The sequence below is a fragment of the Carassius gibelio genome, chromosome B21 (assembly GCF_023724105.1).
Source record: "Carassius gibelio isolate Cgi1373 ecotype wild population from Czech Republic chromosome B21, carGib1.2-hapl.c, whole genome shotgun sequence".
In the NCBI taxonomy this organism is placed as follows: Eukaryota; Metazoa; Chordata; class Actinopteri; order Cypriniformes; family Cyprinidae; genus Carassius; species Carassius gibelio.
In genome coordinates, this window is record NC_068416.1 from 23,201,282 (window position 1) to 23,222,085 (window position 20,804).

At 36.6% G+C, this 20,804-nt stretch overlaps 1 protein-coding gene across 5 annotated transcripts in view; it reads left to right on the forward strand.

Moving 5' to 3' along the window:
* The window catches only part of LOC127985860 (tyrosine-protein phosphatase non-receptor type 13), a 65,576-nt gene that overhangs the window by 24,835 nt on the left and 19,937 nt on the right, over window positions 1-20,804 (forward strand). For 3 of the 5 annotated variants that reach the window (XM_052588050.1, XM_052588052.1, XM_052588053.1), the window contains exons 7-19: window positions 367-927; window positions 10,706-10,798; window positions 11,890-11,980; window positions 13,206-13,404; window positions 14,135-14,209; window positions 14,301-14,478; window positions 14,997-15,147; window positions 16,013-16,151; window positions 16,360-16,512; window positions 16,853-17,035; window positions 17,196-17,358; window positions 18,127-18,490; window positions 19,944-20,050. In XM_052588050.1, the coding sequence (XP_052444010.1) occupies window positions 367-927; window positions 10,706-10,798; window positions 11,890-11,980; window positions 13,206-13,404; window positions 14,135-14,209; window positions 14,301-14,478; window positions 14,997-15,147; window positions 16,013-16,151; window positions 16,360-16,512; window positions 16,853-17,035; window positions 17,196-17,358; window positions 18,127-18,490; window positions 19,944-20,050 (2,457 nt within the window). The remainder of the gene's footprint in view (window positions 1-366; window positions 928-10,705; window positions 10,799-11,889; window positions 11,981-13,205; window positions 13,405-14,134; window positions 14,210-14,300; window positions 14,479-14,996; window positions 15,148-16,012; window positions 16,152-16,359; window positions 16,513-16,852; window positions 17,036-17,195; window positions 17,359-18,126; window positions 18,491-19,943; window positions 20,051-20,804) is intronic. The other 2 variants (XM_052588051.1, XM_052588054.1) reach the window with 1 other exon arrangement.

Below are 20,804 nucleotides of genomic sequence, written 5' to 3' on the forward strand. Positions count from 1 at the left end.
ACTCAGCAAGGCAGCAAGGGTTCCACATTTAATTATGTCCTTCAGTAGATTCGTATTTGTGTTTGGAAGTTGATGTATATTTAACCTTTACGACCAATTAGATTATAGTCATATATAGCCAGGTTTTCACTGTCAGTCTGGGTGTTGTAGATTACTATGGCCCGGAATCACCCAGACATGTAAAATGACCAATTACCACTATAATAAATGGTTGGTGAATCTCACAAAATGGGTCAAATAAAAGCTGTTTCAGTCATGTTTCACTCATGCTACACATTAGCATTTAGCATTTAAAAGGATTATGCATCTTTATAGTTTTGCAAGTTCTTGATGTGTAACTCATTTTTGTTTTCCTTTCTCAATTAGGCCGTAGTGCCGCCCATCGTGTGCTGGAGCGTTACAGAGCCCGAACCCAGGAGCAGGCCAACCTGAACCGTGGACTCAGTCGCTCTATGGGCTCTCTTCCTATCCAGGAGCTTGTCAGAGCGGATGAGGGTCTCAGTTCGTACCCTCCTTCAGAGGACCATGCTGGGTCCGAATCCTCTGCCGAACTCTACCATCAACGCCAACAGCAACAGCCTCAACAGCGCGGCCGACCCCTGGAGGTGAACCAGCATTCACACCCCCATCAGAGAAACAAGAGCTGGGCCTCCTCAGCTGACTTGGCCTGCCTCGACCCGGAAATGCTCCGCTTCGGGGCCCTAGAAGATGCCCGCAGGGGAAGCAGCGCCCTGAGCACCCGCTCGGCCAGTCAACACAAGTCATCCTCCAAGTCCAGGGACTCCCGGTACACAGACTTTGGCAGCCTAGATGTCAGGAAGACCCATCACCATTCGAGTCAGTCGGTCGGCTCGCCGTTCAACAGCGCTTACGACCGCATCAGAGAGAAGCACAAGAAACTGCAAGCGCTCAAGCAGGCCATGGACGGTGAGTCACTTGTGTTCTCTTAGTGAGGCTGAGGGGATGTAGTCTAATATAAACTGCTTTTCTTACAGTCGCGAAGTCTGCACATTGTAGATTATTATAGCCAAACAACTGTCCGTTTTCAGGAATTTGAAATGACCAGTCACTGTTTAGGGTGAGTTTATTTGAAATGGTTAAATCCACAAATAATAAACCGTGGATGAATCTCAAGAAACCTGTCAGTAAAATGTTCCAGTCATGTTTTACAAAAAATACCTTTTGCATAAACTAAATGAAGCCAGTTTATAATATATTTCAAATTGTGACATTATTGTAATCACATATATTTTCCTTAATTTATATAATCTTATTAACTTAATTTTTTTTCAGTTTTATTTATATATGCATATATATATACATATTTATATATACATTCTAGTATTTGTGTACTACTTAACTGCTGATTTTATATATTTAAATAAGTGTATGACATAAAAAAAATTACAAAAAAAAAATTTTACACAATGAGAATACTAATCGAAAATCACTGGAATAGTAAAAGTAAAGTTCATAGATGCATAAAAATAGAGAGAGTAAAATAAAAAAGTAAAATATTTTTCCCCCTTATACACTACTCAAACACCTCATACACAAACATAGTTTTTGTTTTTCAAAAAAAAATAAACACAATGTTTTCTGAAAGTTTGTACATTTTAAAATATATAAAAATAGAAATAAATTTAAATGATTCTATTTTACAGTGTTACTGTATTTTTGATCAAATAATGGCAGTTTAAAATAATTCTTACAAAGCTTTAAAAAGTATTGATCAGTAGTGTAGGCTTGTAGTTAAATAAAGCGTAATGTAGGCTTTATTTAATTTATAAAAAAAAATAAAAAAAATCTTGCAATCTTGAGGTTAAATGTGACCCGGTCATTTCTTGTCAGGCTTTGTGAGAATCACTTCAGTGTGTAAAAAACACATCGAGGAAAATGCAATCAATGTCTGTGGTTCTGTAAATTAGCAGAAATATTTTTGGAGATTTTGTGATCAGAAAATGTAAATCCAGGATTAGTTGTTCCTCAGGCTCACTCTATCAGCAAGACTTTGTTTGTTGTGAGTTGTGCAAGGCCAGTTGTCAGAGTGGAACTGGTGATTTGAGCCTTTCTTGTGTGACTAGAGCGGATGTAATTGTAATTGGTGTTTGAAATCAAAAGTTTGCAGCAAAACTTTTGACGCTTTGTTGCTCAACAGCCTGTAAGTTAACAGTGGTGACGTCATCATGAGAAATTACAGAAACTAATCGTACCAGTTTCGGTCATGTGACAGTAAGTGTTTAATTCTACAGGCTTCAAGCCAAATTATAAATCTAAGATGATGTGACGGATGTAACCAGGCTGGTTAACAGTGGTTAAAACTACTGTGTTCATAAATGCTACTGATTGTGACTCAACTAAAATGCAGTTCCCATCAGAAGATACAGCAGCAGTCATGAATCGTGTGTGTTTGTGTGTGTTTCAAATGAACTTCTGGCTCTTCTGAGGCTTTGAGTTCCTGTGCAGTACCGCTCATGCTTCTCGTCTGTGTGTGGTGGGAGGGAACGCAGGGTTATGAATGGGTTTTGCGCGTGCGGCGTGTTGCCAGGTTCTTTATGACTCTGACTGGCTGAGGGTTCCAGATTCCTGGAACTAATTAGAGAGATGGATAATTCTAGCCCTTCAAAGCTCACATACTTATGCAAGCTTTTTACTCTCTCTCTTTCAGTTGTACACTCTCTCTGGGTCTCTCGCACTATTTTCCACTAGCCTTTCATTCAGAACTGCTCCCCAGTGTTGGGAAACACATTTAAAGTAGTTAAACATCAGTCAAGCTAACCTTTTGAAGAAATTCAGTGCAAATGACTTCGAAAAAATAGTTGACTATGCAACTTTGGGGATGAATTGTGTTTATTTTGTATTTTTTTTATATAAGATTTTTTTAAATTAATGTTTATTTGAATAATTATAACTGTGTTTTAATTAAAATATTAATTTAATGGAATATTGTTTCATTGCGTTTTATTTTAATATAAGATAATAAAACATTTATTTAAATAATTATATTACTGTTTTAAAACAACTTAATTGTATTTTAAATTAACTGGTTTTTTAAATGTATTTTTCAAGACCTTCAAACCTGAATTATCTAAATATTTTAATAATTGTTTTTGTATTTTATTTTAATATAAAACATTACGAAATTGTATCCAAGTTTTTTTATTTGAAGTTTTGAACGGTTTTTGTTTTTTAAATAAAGATTTTAGATTTAGACTTAGATTTAGACTTTTTAAATATTTTATTCATTGAACTCATTGAAGTATCGTATTTAGTAAAATTGCTAATTTATTCGTAAAATTAATCATGATATTATTTACAATACATTTATTACTGTATATTTACATAATATTTCTATGCTGGGAATACAGTTTCTAAATAAATACAACTTTTTAAATAATGCGTTAGTAAATGTTGAAATTAACATTAAGATTTATAAATACTGTAGAAGGATGATTATTGCTTAGTTCATGTTTACTAAAGTAGTTAACTAACATTAACTTTAAGAGTTACCAACTGTCTGAACATTTCAGGCCTGTGTTTTTTTTTTTTTATCTCGTAGTTTGCTTGACTATAAATCTGTGTTCAATACAGTGTGACAAAATCTTTATTTATGCTCTTCCCTCTTGACATATTGCCGCCTTGCAGTCTCCATAAGAGACGCGGAATACTTCATATGTGCCGCATTCATGTACACATCCTTCGCCTGGCCTCCATCTGGACATTTTCTCGATGGAGTAAAGCTTTGCTTCATGATAATAAACCTCAGGCTTTTCTGTTCGTCCTGGCCCTGATCTGAGCCCTCAAGCTGTTTGGCTGCTATTTTTACCACCGTCCAGCTCAGAAGCACAGACATTCTCTTCCAGTCCGTGCGGCTTTACTCTGGCTCATGGATCCATTTGAATTGAATTTATTAATTTTTTACACCAAAAATATCTATTTAGTTTTTCACGGGTGCTTTCCATTCACTTTAAGGCTCTTTGCTACTGTACCTTTAACACTTATGTAAATGACCTGGTTGGCTAACTTCTGTTTTGTTTATTAAATACACAGTCACATGGTTATGATGTAATAACAGCAACATTTTTAGGTTTTTGAAGCTTAGATTTAATTACATTGAACTCTTTTACTACAAAGTAGCAGGAAAAATCCTGTTTTCAATTATATGTTCTCTAAAGGGGAGTGTAAGATGAATCTGTGCCATCATATTGTGAGGGAAAACAAGACTGTGTGTATCGTGCCGTCTGTCCGTCCGCTTGTGTAAACATGAGCCAGACTCATTTCCCTGACAATAATGGGCCGCATTACCCACAAACCTGAAGAGAAGGAATGTCCAGCCCCATTAGAGCGGAGTCCACAACCAGCGAATATTTAGATTTGTTTTAGTGCCTTCATTTGCTGCAAATGAATGCAGTGGAGCACAGATCATTTGTGTTGAGCCACAAAAATGTGCTGTTTGGGGCCTGTTTTGTATGTTGTGTTCCTCATTTCCCTAGTGTAAAATCCATCACCCGGTGCTGTGCTTTGCATTCTTCTTGTCCTTTCTGTCATCTTTAATGTCATGTTTGATATGAAGTTGTCATCTTTGTAATGCTGTAAAATCCAAAGAATCCCGTGTGTTGGATTTCAGAGTCACTTGGTGTTTTAAATATGTGCACCAGCTCAAATGTTTAACTTCTGAAGCCATGTCTTGTGAATCTGAACATGTTTCTCATTGTTTGGTTATCTTGTTGTTTGTTCATTTACAAACTTTTTCTTTTTCTTTTAGTTTTTGTTTCCCCTCACAATTCTCATTTTTTTTTCATGATGCATCATCTGATCTCCATTTTATTTTTTTTGTTTGCTCTTCTTTGCTTTCTTTGTAATTTTTGTTACTTTCGATTATGAAGCTGATTGAATTTGCATCGAATGCATTTAAATTGCATTTAAAACATTGACAGGCACGTTTTAGTTAGAATCATTTTGCAAATTTCTGTTTTTATTTTATTTTCAGATTGTTTTGTACATAGCAAAAACCTTATGCAATATTGATCTTTTTTTGTAATTAAATGTTAAATATTATTGATGTGTTTTAATTAGAATCATGGTGTAAATTCCCTTTTATTTTTTTAAGGTAATTTTGGAGTTTGCTGACCATAGAGACTGTAATTAAAGCCATGTGCTTTTGACACGAGAGCTGTCCATTACTTGTGTGTTTGGTCTGCTGTTGTGTTTTATATGGGACATTTGTGAGTTGCAGTTGCTTGGGATCTTTTGATCAGGATTCTTGAGCAGGCAGGGTCAGATTGTCACTACGTATCTTATAATACGAGAATGGGATGAGAGCGGAAAGAGATTATTTCATGTTAAACCTCAGTCCATCTGCATGAATTACACTTTATGGGGGATATCTCACCCTGCAGGTCAAAGGTCATTTGGATTTAAAAGCTTTTCAAAGACTTCTCCCACACTCAACCAGAGCTTCAGGAAACTCTGAGCTGTGCAGACACTTCCCAGATCACACGTAAAACTCCACCACTTCCTCATTCCACAGCTCTTTCTGGTATAGAGCATTTCTTCTGGGATAAAACATCTGCTTTGTGACCTGTCACGATCTTATCTACTTGTAGTTTCACAGAGAGGATCTGATCTGATCAGATCAGATCTCATCTATCCAACACCACATCTACAGCTCTCTGAGGATTTGAACTCTCTCCAGAGATCTGATTAAGAGAACTCTGCTCACCATTGTGACCACCAGTTTATCAGTTTATGACATCCGTTGAGAGAGACCGTTTTAATTCATAAGTAGTTAATGTGAGACATTTTAAATTGTGGAGTTCATGTAAGATGTGATAAACGTTACATTAAACATTCTATAAATAATCTAATCATTTATTCTGTTTTTATGACTGGATAAAGACTACACTTACATATCACCACTGGTGAAAGGACAAGTGTAATGCAAATATATTTGAAAGGTCAGGGCAAGGATATCATTCTCGCGGAACCAGTCAGATCTCGCGAGATCTTGTGCCACGAGATCTCGTCACATCCCTAGCTACAAGCAACTTTTTGGTTACCAACATTCTTTAAACTATCTTGTGTAGAAGAAATGAACTCATACAGGTTTAGAACAACTTTAGGGTGAGTAAATGATGGCAAAATGTTCATTTATGGGTGAACTGCAAATATTTGGGCACTTTCTAATTTCTAGTCAAACATAAGATAAATCATTAAATAAAGTACAATGACCTTTTATGTTTAAACTTTTGCAAAAATAATGGTTAGTTAAGTATGCATCTTTCATCCTAAAGTCATCACAGTGTGTAAATATATATACAATTTGTTTATAACAGTCTGTTTATAACATTCGAAGTTTGGCATCTGCTCCATGTTTGTATGTATGAATTATTATATGCGTGTTCTTTTAAAACACAATTATGTCTGAAGTTGGGGGGGGGGGGGTTGCTACAAAACCACATGCCCTTAGGCTTTTATGACTTTGTTTGATCTTAAAAAAAATACAGTAAAAACACAAGAGGAGACGCAACTCTGGCTTGACAGAATGAATTTTTTTTTTTTTTTTTTTACTTTGCTTGTAAAACTCTGACCTTCCCTTTTAAAATCAGTCTGAAACAAAGCGACTAATGAACGAACCCCTTCAGCTCTAATGAAAACCGCCGCACTCCTGAAACCCTTTTGTGCATTCTGTCCTCATCAGGCTGCAATCACCCCATTAGTCCTTTGTTCCTTTTCTCTTCCTTTGTTTTTATGTTTCAAATTGAAATCATTTAGCATTAGGCTTTCGGTTGCAATAATCACCAGTATATGAGTCCAAACTGCTCCGGGCCTCTAGAACCTCAAGATCAGAGGAGAAAAATAGTTACTGGAAACAGGCAAGGAACATGAGGAAATGATGAAGAGCAAGCAGGATCGGGACAAATGAGAGTAGGGGAAAGAGACAATGGAATAAGCCTAAATGTGGGTGTTTTCCTGCCTGAAAAGTGATTTGGCAGAAGATGACCTGTCCACCTGCATGTACCTATCCTCTGAGCTTCTGATGGCCGAATTACTGCTTGCAAATCCAACCGTTGGGAGCCAGCATCCATTGGGAAACCATCTGTTCTGCCTTTCATTTGCAGATGTTTGTGCAGTGTTGTCCAGTTAAAGTAGACCGTGTCCATGTCCACTTTCGAGAACCATGGACCTTTGTCACAGTTAAAATGCACTAGAAATGCACAATATATATGAATATTATATTGGATTTTGTTTTAGGTAAGTTTATAGGTTAATAAGTCATATGATATTTTATTTTGCATTTTATTTTTCAAAAATGGGCTCTCTTTCTTTCTTTCCTCCTTTATTTCTTTCTTTTAAATTTACTTTAAATTTGATATTTAACTGTGAATGTACATGTCTATTTTATTTTTATTAATTTGTTGGCATTGATTTTGCAGTTGCAATGTGATCTTTTTTGTACATTTTCTGAATTCTGAAAATGCATTTTTTTTTTTTTTTTGGCTGAACAGACATTAAATTACACAACATTACAACATTAGGCCATTCGTGAAACTTGAGCAGCACAAATTTCCATGTAAAACTTTTTTTTAACACTATTCTTGCATATGTTGTCACATTTGAATGAATGATTTTACAAACGGTTTACTCATTTTCTTTTTATAAATGAGGCGTTCCAGATAAATATGACCCATAATTATGGTCAGGAGCATATGCAAATGCATAGAGCTCTATGTCGTGCCATCAGCAAAGTGATAACACATTAGTTGCAGATCTCGTTCTTCACTATCGTTCAGCTTGTGGTTGGCGTCGAACCAGAGGCATTCTCTCTGGAATGATCTCACATCTGCAAAGTGGCATGAAACGTGGCAGAAAATTGATTTGTATGACAGGACGTGATGCGTGCAGCCTGTGGCAGAACACACTGTCCTGCTTCCTAATGCACTCCTCCTTTTTTACTGTCCATTTTGCAAATTTTCTCTCTACAAAAAATTGAAAATAAATTACAGGCTGAGGGAAAGTGCACACTTGAGGAAGTTAATTCGACAGCTCTGAACTTGCCTTGAGAGGCTTTTAGCAGACGTGCTGTCATACCTCCAGTGCGGTGGATGTTGTCATGGGCAGCTCTGATGATACGCTGGGTGTTTGTGTGCCAGTGACTCACTTCACAACCCACCGAACTCTCACCAGCCACTGATAACTGCACCATTTGGGCAGGGTTTTCCATTGTAGTCAAAGTAGAATGTGTGTGCGTGTCTGTTTTTGTTTAGTTTAGTGTGTGTCTTGGTTTGTGTTTTGTACAGTGGTTTTTAACACCTCTTCTAAGGGATGCCAGGTCCTCCCGTAGACATGGTTTGCAGAGTGAATCCGATAAGAGAACAGTGTTAACCCCTGCCATTATATTGTTGGGGGTGCCCCCCCCCACCTTTCAAGTTCATTTTTAGGTACCTTTCGTATAGAACAGGTCTATATATATATATATATATATATATATATATATATATATATATATATATATATATATATATATATATATATATATATATATATATATATAGTATCATTGAAATAATTAAAAACAATTAAATGAATGCATACAAAAAAAGATACATTTATACATCCACACCTCTGATATTGTATTACATTTTTTTTTCAAGTTTTAAAAAGGCGGCCAATATATGTTGTAGTTAAATAAAAAGTTATTTTACAATATAATGTATAAAATTATGGTAATTACTGAATTTTTTCACCATAAATAAAAAAATAGACACGCATTATTAAAAAGGTATCTATTTGATTTATTTATTAGTTTTTTTATTGAATGAATGACAAATCTGAACATTGACAGATTTTTTTTTTTTTTTACATTTCTGTTCTATACATTTATTTTAATTTCATACCAAAGTGACGCAATTCCGGTCTTAAAGAAAACACAAAAAATATAATATAAAAATTCGTCATACAATGTAATGAAAATTGTCCACTGGAATTACTTTTTGTATACATGAATGAAATAATGAATGAATGTAGAGTTGTGTGTAATGTACAAATGTATAAAAACTAACAAACTAATCTACGAAGTAAATAAATTTATTTATTTAAGTCTCTAAAAAAAAATCTATATTTTTTTGAATCCTCACCTTTTGCAAAAACGAAATGATGCACTTTGGGCCTCACAAGCACACAGTGATGGTGCGGGTCAAGAATGCTGTTTATTCATCTATATTTCCTCGAGCACGTGGTTTCCTTTAAGTCAGTGGCCTAGCTGGTTTACTGAAATTTATCCAACTGCTTACACATCTTTCAACATTTCAAGGTGTTTTAGAGAGAGATGAGGGGGTTGCATTTGCGCCAGTGTGTTTATGTGGAACTGTTTGATTGCTTTACATAATTGTCATTGTTTAGAAGTTTCACTCGAGGTTGAACTAAATGTTTACTGAGGAGGGCAGTCAGTCGAGCATGAGACGAAAGCTTCATTGTTCTTGTTGTTGAAGTTTCCGAAACTCCTGGCTCGAGAAATCCTTCAGGAATTCTGGTAATGCTAAATATGCAGCATTGAGTAATTGAAGTGCATGGACTCGATTTTCTGGTTCTGACAGACTTGTCAAATATTGCACAGAGGTAAACGCACCACATGCAGGGGATGCAGTCAAGCTTCAGTCGAAGTTTAGAGTGTGTGTGTGTGTGTGCATGCACATTACATCACTAAGTAAAGCTGAGTCAATGATTCAGAGTTTCCTACCTGAGCCTGGTCTTGAAATGCAAACTTAGGATAATTTGACTGAGAACAAACAGACAGGGACCTATAGTATTTCTTAAAGGGAAAATGTTAAGACCAATCTAACACAAATCAATACATCGAACAAGCTAACAATTTAAAATGAATAGCGATGATAATTGCTATAAATTTCAGAAATGAAAAGTCAAATGTATATTTTATTATATGTTACTATACTTTAAATTTTATTTGAATTAAAACTAGTTTATATATATATATATATATATATATATATATATATATATATATATATACATATATATATATATACATATATATATATATATATATATATATATATATATATGCACATTTTCTAGTAATATACATTTATAAACACATACATTCTATAATATTTGTTAATACTTAATCAGTATTTTTCACTCACCTCTAAACCAGTACTACCGTCCAGGTCATTTGGTAAACTCGGGTGTGATTGGCTGATTTGATTTTAATCCCAACAAAGGCCTAAAACGTCAATGCTGTGCACAGACCTTCATTAGAGATCATTAAAAGTGTGTAAAAAATGTGTTGAACATATTTGTATGCATGTTAACACCAGAAGCGCACATGCTTAAATACTGTAAGAATATTTGGAAGCTCTTTAGTGACTCCCTCAGCACATTGTTGAACTCCCATTGCTGCTCATAATGATGGAAATCATTTCTAACACTGTTTCCAGGGTCTGTGCTCACGATGATAATAACAGGCCATGTCTGAGAGTATGAGGATTCACTGGGTCATGGGGACATAAAGCGGTTTTGTTCCATGGACATGTTTTAAAAGACTGTAAATGTGATATGAATGTTTTAGAAGAGAACAGGGCTGTCTCTGATATTCTCAAAATATAAGATTAACTTACATAATGGAATTTACAATAATTTGCATTTCTTGACTGTTGTTTTGTTTTGTGCGACTATTAATTTTTAGATCCCCTGCATACTCACAGAAGATACCACAGCGACTACAGCTCCTCCAGCGAAAGCCCCTCTGTGACATCATCAGACCCCGACTACAGACAAGGTTGTACTAATGACCTCATCAGTTTTTAATACAACAGGTGCATAAAGTATTTCTGCGTTCAGTGCTGGATAGTAACTGATTACTGGATAACGTTATCCGATTCCAAAAATGTATTATTATAAGGTTATATTCAATTTTAAAGTGCACATAAGCAGATTACAGTTACTTTTCTTATAGATTGCATGATGGCATTGTTTCTAAAAAAACAAACAAACAAACATATATTTGAGTTTTTATCTACGAAAAACTTTTTGAATTGCCCTTTTATACTATGTCAACTTGTTACTCATTAATTAAAATGAATAAAAAAATAATATTACTTACGGAAGCCCGTTTCTTCCATTGAATAAAAAATAAAAAAGGTAATCTCGCAATTCTGACTTTTTTCTCTGGAAAATTTAAGAAAGTTTGTTTCTCTCAGGACTCACAATTGCGATTTAAAAAGTCAGAATAAAGAGATATAAACTCGCAAATCTGAGAGCATATAAGTCTTTTTCCTCCCCTCAAAATGGGACTTTAACTCTCAATTGCCTGTTATAAGGTCAGAATTGCGAGATCCAAACTCGAAATTCGAAGAAAAAGTCAAAATTATGAGAAAAAAGTCAGAATTGTGAGATATAAACAATTGAAAAAAAAATCGAATTGACTTTACAACTTGCAATTGCGACTTCATGTTTCGCAATTGCGAGTTTATATCACGCAATTCGGACTTTATTTCTCACAATTCTGAGTTTATATTTCACAGTATGACTTTTTAACTCGCTATTGCGAGAAAAATTTGCAAAAACTTTTTTTTATTCAGTGTCGGAAACAGGCTTCCATAGCTACTAGTGTATGTAAAAAAACATGTACTTTTTTTTTTTCATGTGAAGTTAATCTGAGACCTTAACAGCATTTAAGAATGCAGTGTGAGTCATCGCATCTCATAATACTGTGGCCATTTCAACACTTAAGATGAATGTGGGTGGATGTCATTTGAATTCACTCATTGATGACCATCCAGACATAAAGATGCTTTTTTTAAATCTGCATATTACTGTGCAGGGCACATACTTGCATTAATTTCACAACTTTCTTCTGTACACAAACAGCTAAGAAGCCGGAGGATTTAAGGCGATACAGCTCTCAGGTCGGCCTGTCAGAGCATGATGCCGTTTCACTCAGCAGTGCACAGAGACACAGGTAATTCTCTCTTTTTCTCTGATGCTTCCTGCTTTGTGTTGATCAATCATGCACGTCCTGTCTGTACTGACCCCTTCTAGAGCTCTTTTGTGGACCCCAGCCCAAGTTAATGATAATCTAAACCCTTCCTGAATTCATTTCCTCTCATCCTGTTCAAGTTTAGTTCTGGTAACGAGAACCGCAGCTGTGTGTGTGTGTGGTTTTACTGTGGGGACAAAATTGTCCCCAGAAGTGATACAAACAGCACAAAAACTCAATATAGGGACATCCTCATAGGTGAAAGTTATGTAAATATGTTTTTCTTGCTTTGAAGTGCAAGGTTTGTGTGAGTGTGTAGTTTGTAGAATGTAGATCGTTAGAACTGTGTTCAAGCAATAAAGTTCACAAATCTTCACAAATATTGTGAGAAATGTTATTTTGAACACATGTGGTTCTCATGATTTGAAAGGCTCAGGAATCAGTCAAATAATGCTTTGCATGTTAACGTCAAAAGGTTTCTGTGGGGTTAAAGGAAGTATGAAATAAATATCAACATCTTAATATGAAAATCATTGCGCCTACGGGCTGCATGTGTGTTATTTAGATTATGACAACAGTGTTCCGCTTATGAGCATTTGAATTATGTCATTGCTATTGTCATAATCGTAAGGCCAGTTTATGTTAGATACTTTGCACTTTGATATCCCACTGTTTTCCCTTGTTCTCTGCCATTAACAGCTTTTCCAGTGATCTCACAGCAGCTTTTGTTGCATTTAATTCTTATTTTCCTTGGCAAAAATCTGTGTGAATACTGTAAAAGCTCCCATCTAATGTATTTCTCATTGAGTCAGTGATTCTTCTTCTCCCCCTGCTGGTTAACCAGCTGAACTACCCACACTGCTCTTCCCTGTAGTAAATGTTGGCAGTTATGTGGTCATGACGAGGGTTGCCAGGTGTTCCTGTTTTTTAGAGCAGGTTTTGAGACCGAGTTCAGTAACTGATTCCCTGAGGATGCCCAAGGCAAAGAGCTGCGACATGGGTCACCCACATCAACCAGCTGGCTCTGCGATTGGGTGGCATGCAATAGTGCTTACATTACACACAATGCTTTTCACCCTTATTCTGCTAGGGTTCCTTTTCACATATCCATCTTATGATCTTAATTTATAAAACTGATTTCTAAGCAGTGAAAATGCACTGAGTTACTACACTTACAAACACCTTCCTGGTTTCGCCTTGTTTCCAGACTTTTTGAGTTGGGTCAGGATGAGCTGTCAGGTACAGAACTTCTGATCCAGCGTCAGGAAGAGTTGCACAGGCTCCAGGCCCGGCTATCTAGAGCCTCCATCTATCCCGGTGAAGACCCCCGCGCCTCCATACTGGACCTGGCTGAGCCCCTTCGCAGCAGTCCTTTGGAAGCAGGCCTCCATCCACGCAAATCTAAAGTAATGCAGTGTAGCTGAATTCAGATTGAATTCACATTATACACGTTTTAGTGTTATTGACCAAAGATAAAGTAGTCCAGTTTAACGGTGTTCACTTTATATATTGTATATTATATTATAAATAATCCAAATAAAATACAATCCAGATCATCTGAAATCAGATTGAACTGAATTCAGCTTTGTCATTTACACTATAACTTTTATGAAGTAACTGCATAATTTAATTTAACGAAATGCTTATTTATGCAGGTTTTGCATGATTGATGTAAAGTAAGAGAATCAAGGTCAACTTAATTCAGATTTAATTCAGTTTATGCAAATTACTCTGTTAATGACAAAGTAATCCAGTTTAACTGAATCCAGAGAGGATATGCCTGAAGTGCATTTACTGTAATTCAGATTTAATTAACTTAATGCACATTACATTGTGAATAAACTCCAGTCCTTCTGAATTCACTTTAGTTCTGAACAATTCAGACTAGAACTGACATTACGTAATCCATGCTCAATTGATATTATGGTCACTTTAAGCATGTTTAAACGTGAATGATACAAAGCTGAATAAGTCACCTTGCAGTGAAGTTGCAGTGTAAATTATGCAAACATAAAATAATTCCGTTTGACCTTTGGACAAATTATGTATATGTTTTCCGAATAAAAAAGCAAATTAACGTAATAAAATTAAGTTTGGTACTCTGTGGGATCTTTAAAATGTATTTTGTTCTTGTAGAATTTGTTTGGCCCTGAGTTTGTGAGGATGAGCAGCGAGCCAACTGTGGTTTTAACCGTTCCTTCATCCATAATGGTAAAACAGCTAATCTGCTTTGCTTTATACTGCTACGTAATTGTGTGTACATCCAGTATGTATGCATTTATCGCTTTCGCATGTGTTTCAGCAGAACAAGCGTGGGAAGGTGGAGGAGAGTCAGAGGAAGGTGGGGGTCGTCTTACTGAACGGGCAGAAGCTGGAGCTGTGTTGCGATGTGAAGGCGGTCTGTAAGGATGTTTTGGACATGGCCGTAGCTCACATTGGACTGGTCGAGCACCATCTCTTCAGTCTCGCCTACCTTAAAGGTGCATAACCCATCTTCCTTTAAAACTGCTGAAAATCCACTCCCTACATTTCTGCCCCCATTAGTATTTTAGTGCCTTTCTGTGTGATAAAAAAAACTCAAGTAAATGTGTTTTTTTGTTATTTAAGCTCCATGCAGAATTATTACTCCATGTTAACGTTCTCTTTGGAATGATGTAGGAGGAATTTATTTGAAATGTCAACAGTTTGATTTATTGCAGCTTATGTTATGGTACCTGTTCAGGTAAATAGAGCAATTGGATCATGAATAGTGTAAATACAACAGAATAAATAACTCTGTTGTTCTCTTCCTGGCGCGCTGCCCCTGTGTGACTCCTCTAGTTACGGTTCTAATGGACACGGGTGATTTGTGTCCACAGATGGTTCATTAAGTCCTCTGACTCATGCCTCCCAAACCAAAGGCTGCTTTAGTTTCTTATGCTGCATTGAACTCTTTTAGCATGATCTGCTGGTTTATCTTTCTTTCTCTTTCCTCGTTTTTTTTTTTTTTTTTTTTTAGATGACGAGTTCTTCTTCATTGAACCTGATGCCAAACTTTCAAAGGTGGCACCTGAAGGCTGGAAGGATGATCCAAGGAAAAAGAAGATGGATGTCAATTTTAATCTTTTCCTGCGTATCAAGTTCTTTCAGGATGATGTCAATCTGATACAGTAAGAGATGACAACATAATCAGAAACTAAAAATATCATTCTGTATTATGAGTCCTTATGTTTTCATGAAATGCAGTAAATCATTGCAATCTTTACTATCAGAAATGTAGCTACAGTTTACAACGGTTTTCATTTTGTTATAACTGACTTTATGTGGTTATGTGTTCCTCTTTTTTGGCCACCACAAAGAAAATGTAAACCAGTGGGTCTCAATTATGTTGCAAAAATATGTTTTCAAGGAAATAGTTTGGAATAGCTGAACAATAGCTCCATTTTAGACTTTGTTTGCAATGTTTGCTCACACATGCCCAAACATGCGCTGGTGTTCAGTGTTAAGTTTGATTTAAACTTTTGTATTGAAAACAGTAGTGTATTTCTTGCACATAAAGTGCAGTGATATGAATAAATCTGTTGAAGCATATATACACACCATTGTTCAAAAGTTTGGGGTCTTATATATATATATATTTTTTTTGAGTGTCATATATTTACCAAGGCTACATTTATTTGATCAAAAACATAGCAAAACCGTAATATTGTAAAATATTACAATTAAAACCATTTGCTAATTTAATGTTGAAAGGTTTGCTACCTCTAGAAACTGTAACTTTTTTTTTTCTTCCCAGCATTCCTTGATTAATGGAAAGCTAAAACAAACAACAACATTTATTTGAAAGATTATGTAAATTCTATAATGTTTCATTTAATCAGTTTAATGTGCCCTGAATAAAAAGTGTTGAAAAAAAAAAAAAAAAAAAAACTTCCATACATTTGAACAATTATTTATATCAGCATGTATATGTTTATGTACATGTATGTATTATTCAGTTAACCCAAAGTAATTAATTCACATTGTTTTATATAGACACACAATGACCAAACACCAGTACTACTTGCAGCTGCGGAAGGATATATTAGAGGAGCGGGTACGCTGTGACCTGGAAAATGCCATGATCTTGGCGTCTCTAGCACTGCAGGCAGAGTTTGGGGACTATCAGACTGAGGTACAGACCACCACAGAAAAATAGAGGAATTTTTGAAAATGGATTAGTTTTATTTCATTTTATTTTATTTTCCTACCCAAAGTGCATTGCATCTAAAATGAAAAGATCTTTGTGAAAAAGGAATCTTAAATTCTATATCTAACGTTAATTTTAACCACATGAGCATCATCTAATCTCAGCACATGTTTTGTCCTCTTTCTTCCGTCAGCTTCACGGAAAGACATATTTCCGAACGGAGCACTACCTCCCTGCTTCAGTTCTGGATAAGTTCGATCAGACCACCATTAAAGAGGAGTTACCCAAACTCCACAGCTCATACTACAACGCTTCAGAGCAGGAGGCTGAACTAGAGTTCCTTAAGGTCAGGAACGAAATGCATCAGTCAAATGTGATTCAAGGCAGAGCTTCCTGATTGGCCAAACTTCTATAATTTGCTTGAATAAACGTAGATTGCTGCAGTTTGTTTTCTCTCAGATACTCTTGATTACAGCTTTTTGAATCGGTGTAGTTGCAAGACTAAAAGTTGTTCTTGGAACTTGGTTGAACACATTCACATACATCAGTTTCTTTTTTTACCTAGATAAGTGCAGTCAATAATTGTGAATAAATGGACTTTAATTATTTTGATTTCCTTTCCTAATAGCTGTTGTTGTAGACTGCATGTGATTAGATCTGTCTCGTCATTTCTCTGTTATGTAAAGGTGTGCCAGAGACTGCCGGAATATGGAGTTCACTTCCATCGTGTGCTTCCAGAGAAGAGATCCCTGACTGGCATCATGCTGGGCATTTACTCGAAAGGTGTCCTTATCTTCGAGGTCCTTAATGGAAATCGAACCCCTGTGCTGAGGTTCCCCTGGAGGGATACCAAGAAGATCTCTTTCACGGTAAGATGTTTAGATTTGCATGTTTACATTTAGTGGAAATCACACGGCTGTGCTGGAGATTCCCAGAAAAACCAAAGAAGTTCAGCTTCAGGGTGCTTCCACATGGAATCATTTGGAGTGTCAGTAACATCCCTTATGTCTTTGTGTTTCTGTATGGTAGAAAAAGAAGATTTGCTTGCAGAACACTTCGGATGGGATCAAACATCTGTTTCAGACAGATAGTCAGAAGACCTGCCAGTATCTGCTGAACCTGTGCTCGGCCCAGTACAAATTCCACCTGCACATGAAAGCCAGACAGAACAACCAAGAACTGCAGGAACTGGGTAAGAAACAGAATGGTGACTGAGAAATCAGACATTGATTTTTAGGTTTTTCATTTTAAATTTAATTAAATGTATGCCTTTAGCAGACGCTTTAAGCAACTTACAGTGCATTCAGGCTATACATTTTTACCTGTCATGTGTTCCCGGGGAATCGAACCCCCAATCTTGCGCTTGATAGTGCAATGCTCTACCAATTGAGCTACAGGGACACTATTTTACATATAAAAAAAATAATATTTTTATTTGCCACTTTTGGTTTGGAATCGTTTTAAAGAAATCAATACTATTGTTCATAAAGGATGAGTTTTGATCAAAAGTGTTTAAAAATTACAATCACGACATTTATAATGTTAGAAAATATTTATATTTCAATCAAATGTTGTTTTTTTAAATTTCTGTTCATCAAAGAATCATAAACAAATAACAGTTTCAGCGAAAATCAACATAATGTTATTAAATGTTTCTTGAGCATCAAGTCAGAATATAAGAGTTAAACTCTTGTTTTTAACTTGTTATTAAACAAAACGAGAAAAGCTCATTTGAAATAAGAGGCTTTGAAAAAATTGGGAAGTGTTCCGAATGGCCCATTCTCCTCAGGCTGCTCTTGAAGAATTGGCATTAAACTGAAAAAAAAAAAAGCAATTTAGTGTCAACATTAGCCGGGATATAGAGCTTTCTTTTGTTGTGTAAAACCAACAAATGCCATGTAAACTGAAGTTCTTGGTTTTAACCGTTGCTCTTTTCTTGCCATGTCTTTTTTCCCTGCAGAGAACTCTCCTCTGAGCAATCTGCAGTACTCTGATGGGATGGGTGCGGTTAGTCTGTCCCCCAGCTCTGACCCTGAACTCTACAAGAGGATGTCCTACTCGGAGATGTCCCTTAGCAAGAGTTCGAGTCGGATCTCTGTTCCTCCCGAACCGCCCTATCCAGGGTTCAGCAGCAGCTCCAACCCCAGGATGAAGAGTCGTTCCCATCATAACTTGGGTCAGCTGCCTGAGTCGCCAGAACACAGGATGGTGCCTTTCAGTAGCCAATCACAGAGCAGCATGACACGCTCACAAGTGCTTGCATCAACACACCAACGTGCAAGCTCTGACACAGACTCCATCGCTGTCGCCAGACAGCAGGAAGGGTGAGAGACACATGCAAACATTTATTTCTAAAACACATGACATTCTTGTCGTTCACTGGTTGTCTTGTAGTTTTTACATTCGCATCTCATCTTTCGCCTTTAGTTTGTTTTATACAGTCATTACATCCTTCTCACTGTCCTATCTTTGTTCCAACATCCTACTCTCAGTAATTTATTTATTATTTTCATTTTACTAAAACTTTACACCAGTCTCACTCTCTAGCTCTGCCATGGTTCTCTTGCTCTTGTTTTTTTTTTTTAGAGTATATTTTTTTTTACAGCAGTTGTCTTCTCGTTCTTCTGTAGCTCGTCACGTATATGTCTTCACAGCTGTCTCACTCTCCAAGCCTTGTTTAAATGTATTTTACAATGTCTTTGTCCCCGTCTCACTCTCCTGATCCATACAGTTTGTCTTGTTACTTTCTGCTTGTGATAATTTCTATTTTCTTTATACCCCCCTTTTTTTTTTTTTTTTTTTTTTTTTTTTTTTACAATTTCTTTTCACCCATCTCACTCTAGCTCTGACGTGGTGTCTCTTATTTCTTTAAAACTGTCTCACTCCCTGATGCATATAGTTTGTCTTATTTCTTGTCTTAATCTCCATTTTAGGTTTCTATTAGTGTCTTTATGTCCGTCTCACTCTCTTTTTTCCTTGCTCTCTAGCTCTGCTGCGGTTTGTCTTATCTTTCAGAGCGTCTCAGTCTTCCGCTCAGAAGATGATTTGTACAGTATCTTCACACTTGTATCACTCTCCTGCAGTGATTAGTCTGATCAAATCTTTACACTCGTCTTTTTCTCCTGCTTGGTTGTAGTTTGTCTTGCGGTTTCATTACACTTCTCTCACTCCTGTAGTGTATCGTAGGTCTTTACACCTGTCTCACTCTCCTCTTCTGCTGTAGTTTGTTTTATTTCTTCAAAACAGTGGCATCGAGTCTGCTGTCTTACATCTTTATACTCGTCTCACTCTCCTTCTCTGCTACTTTTAGTTTTTGTATACCCGTCTGGCTTTCATGCTCGTCTGCACTTTGTGTTCTAATGTCTTTACGCCTGTCGCGCTCTCCTGTTCAGCATTTCTCTGTTGCTCTGTCGCTTGGCACAGCTGCCTGGGGCTAACAGCATTAATGGGCTCTCATGGGAGACAGACAGCCGCCGTGCATGTGAGAGTGACACTTAAAACTGTGTTTGCAGATGTTTGCAAACATTTTTATGTTCCTGTGAAGATAACTGTAATGCTTTCGACTCCATAATGATTCCAATAAGTCTTGATTTAGCCGATTATAATCAAGTATGTTTTTATGAATGGAGTTTCTAATTTAATCTTCTAAATATGTAGTGTCACAGAGTTCCTCACTCACACAGCAATATTGTGGATTGATCAGAAAATGAAACTAACTGCATTTATTCCGCTCTGCGCTGATTCTCATGACCATTTTCATTTCTCCTGCATCATCAGTGTGTTCAGCAGCACGGTCGATGACATTCCCCGCTGGAGCCCCAAAAGCTTGAAGAAAGAGTCCGACTCTTCCTCCTGTGAGGACACGGGACAGGCGTTTGTCATAGGTGAGGACAGCGAGAACCGGCCGGCTGTTTCTTTCTTATCTCCACTCGCACATGCCTCATCACGCTCAGAGAACTTGTCTTTCTGCTTTTGAACGTTCTCTAACTTCTTTCTTTGTGGTCTCTCTCTTCTGATAGTCTGTCAGGATAGTGGGCGGACTCTGTCTGTGCGTCTCAGCCGCTGACTGCCTCTTTGGTTTTATCTTTGAACAGCTCTCTCCCTCTGTTCCCTCACTGATCTGTTCATTTTAGCTCTCCATTTCATCCCATCAGCCGCTGTCAGATCAGAGAGAGCAGCAGCCCGAATCCTCTTAACATCTTCCTCTGCCTGTAGAGAGATGCCATAAAGAGATGACAGTCTGAATTTATGCACTTGTACATGCATCACTACATTCTATATGTCAGAGAATAATACAAGCCTCTATACAATTTAAAAGTCACTGGCAGTGTTTAGCTGATGCTGGTTTTCAGTGGATGCGGTTGATATTATACTGAACGGCTGTGTGTCACAGTGATTTTACCATGCTAAAGAATTGTTTTATGGTTAAATTGACCCGATTTATTTCCTTCATGCATGCTTTATGCTGCACACCTTTTCAGGTGACGTATAAAATTCTTTTACTTTTCAGTCTCTTCATTTTAGTACAGTAGGTAACGCCATGGTTCAATCAATTTCTAGTTGAAATTCACTTGGAAATACATTATGTAAAATGAAAACACTGTTTTGTGTTATCTTTAACCGTGATAAAATCATTAT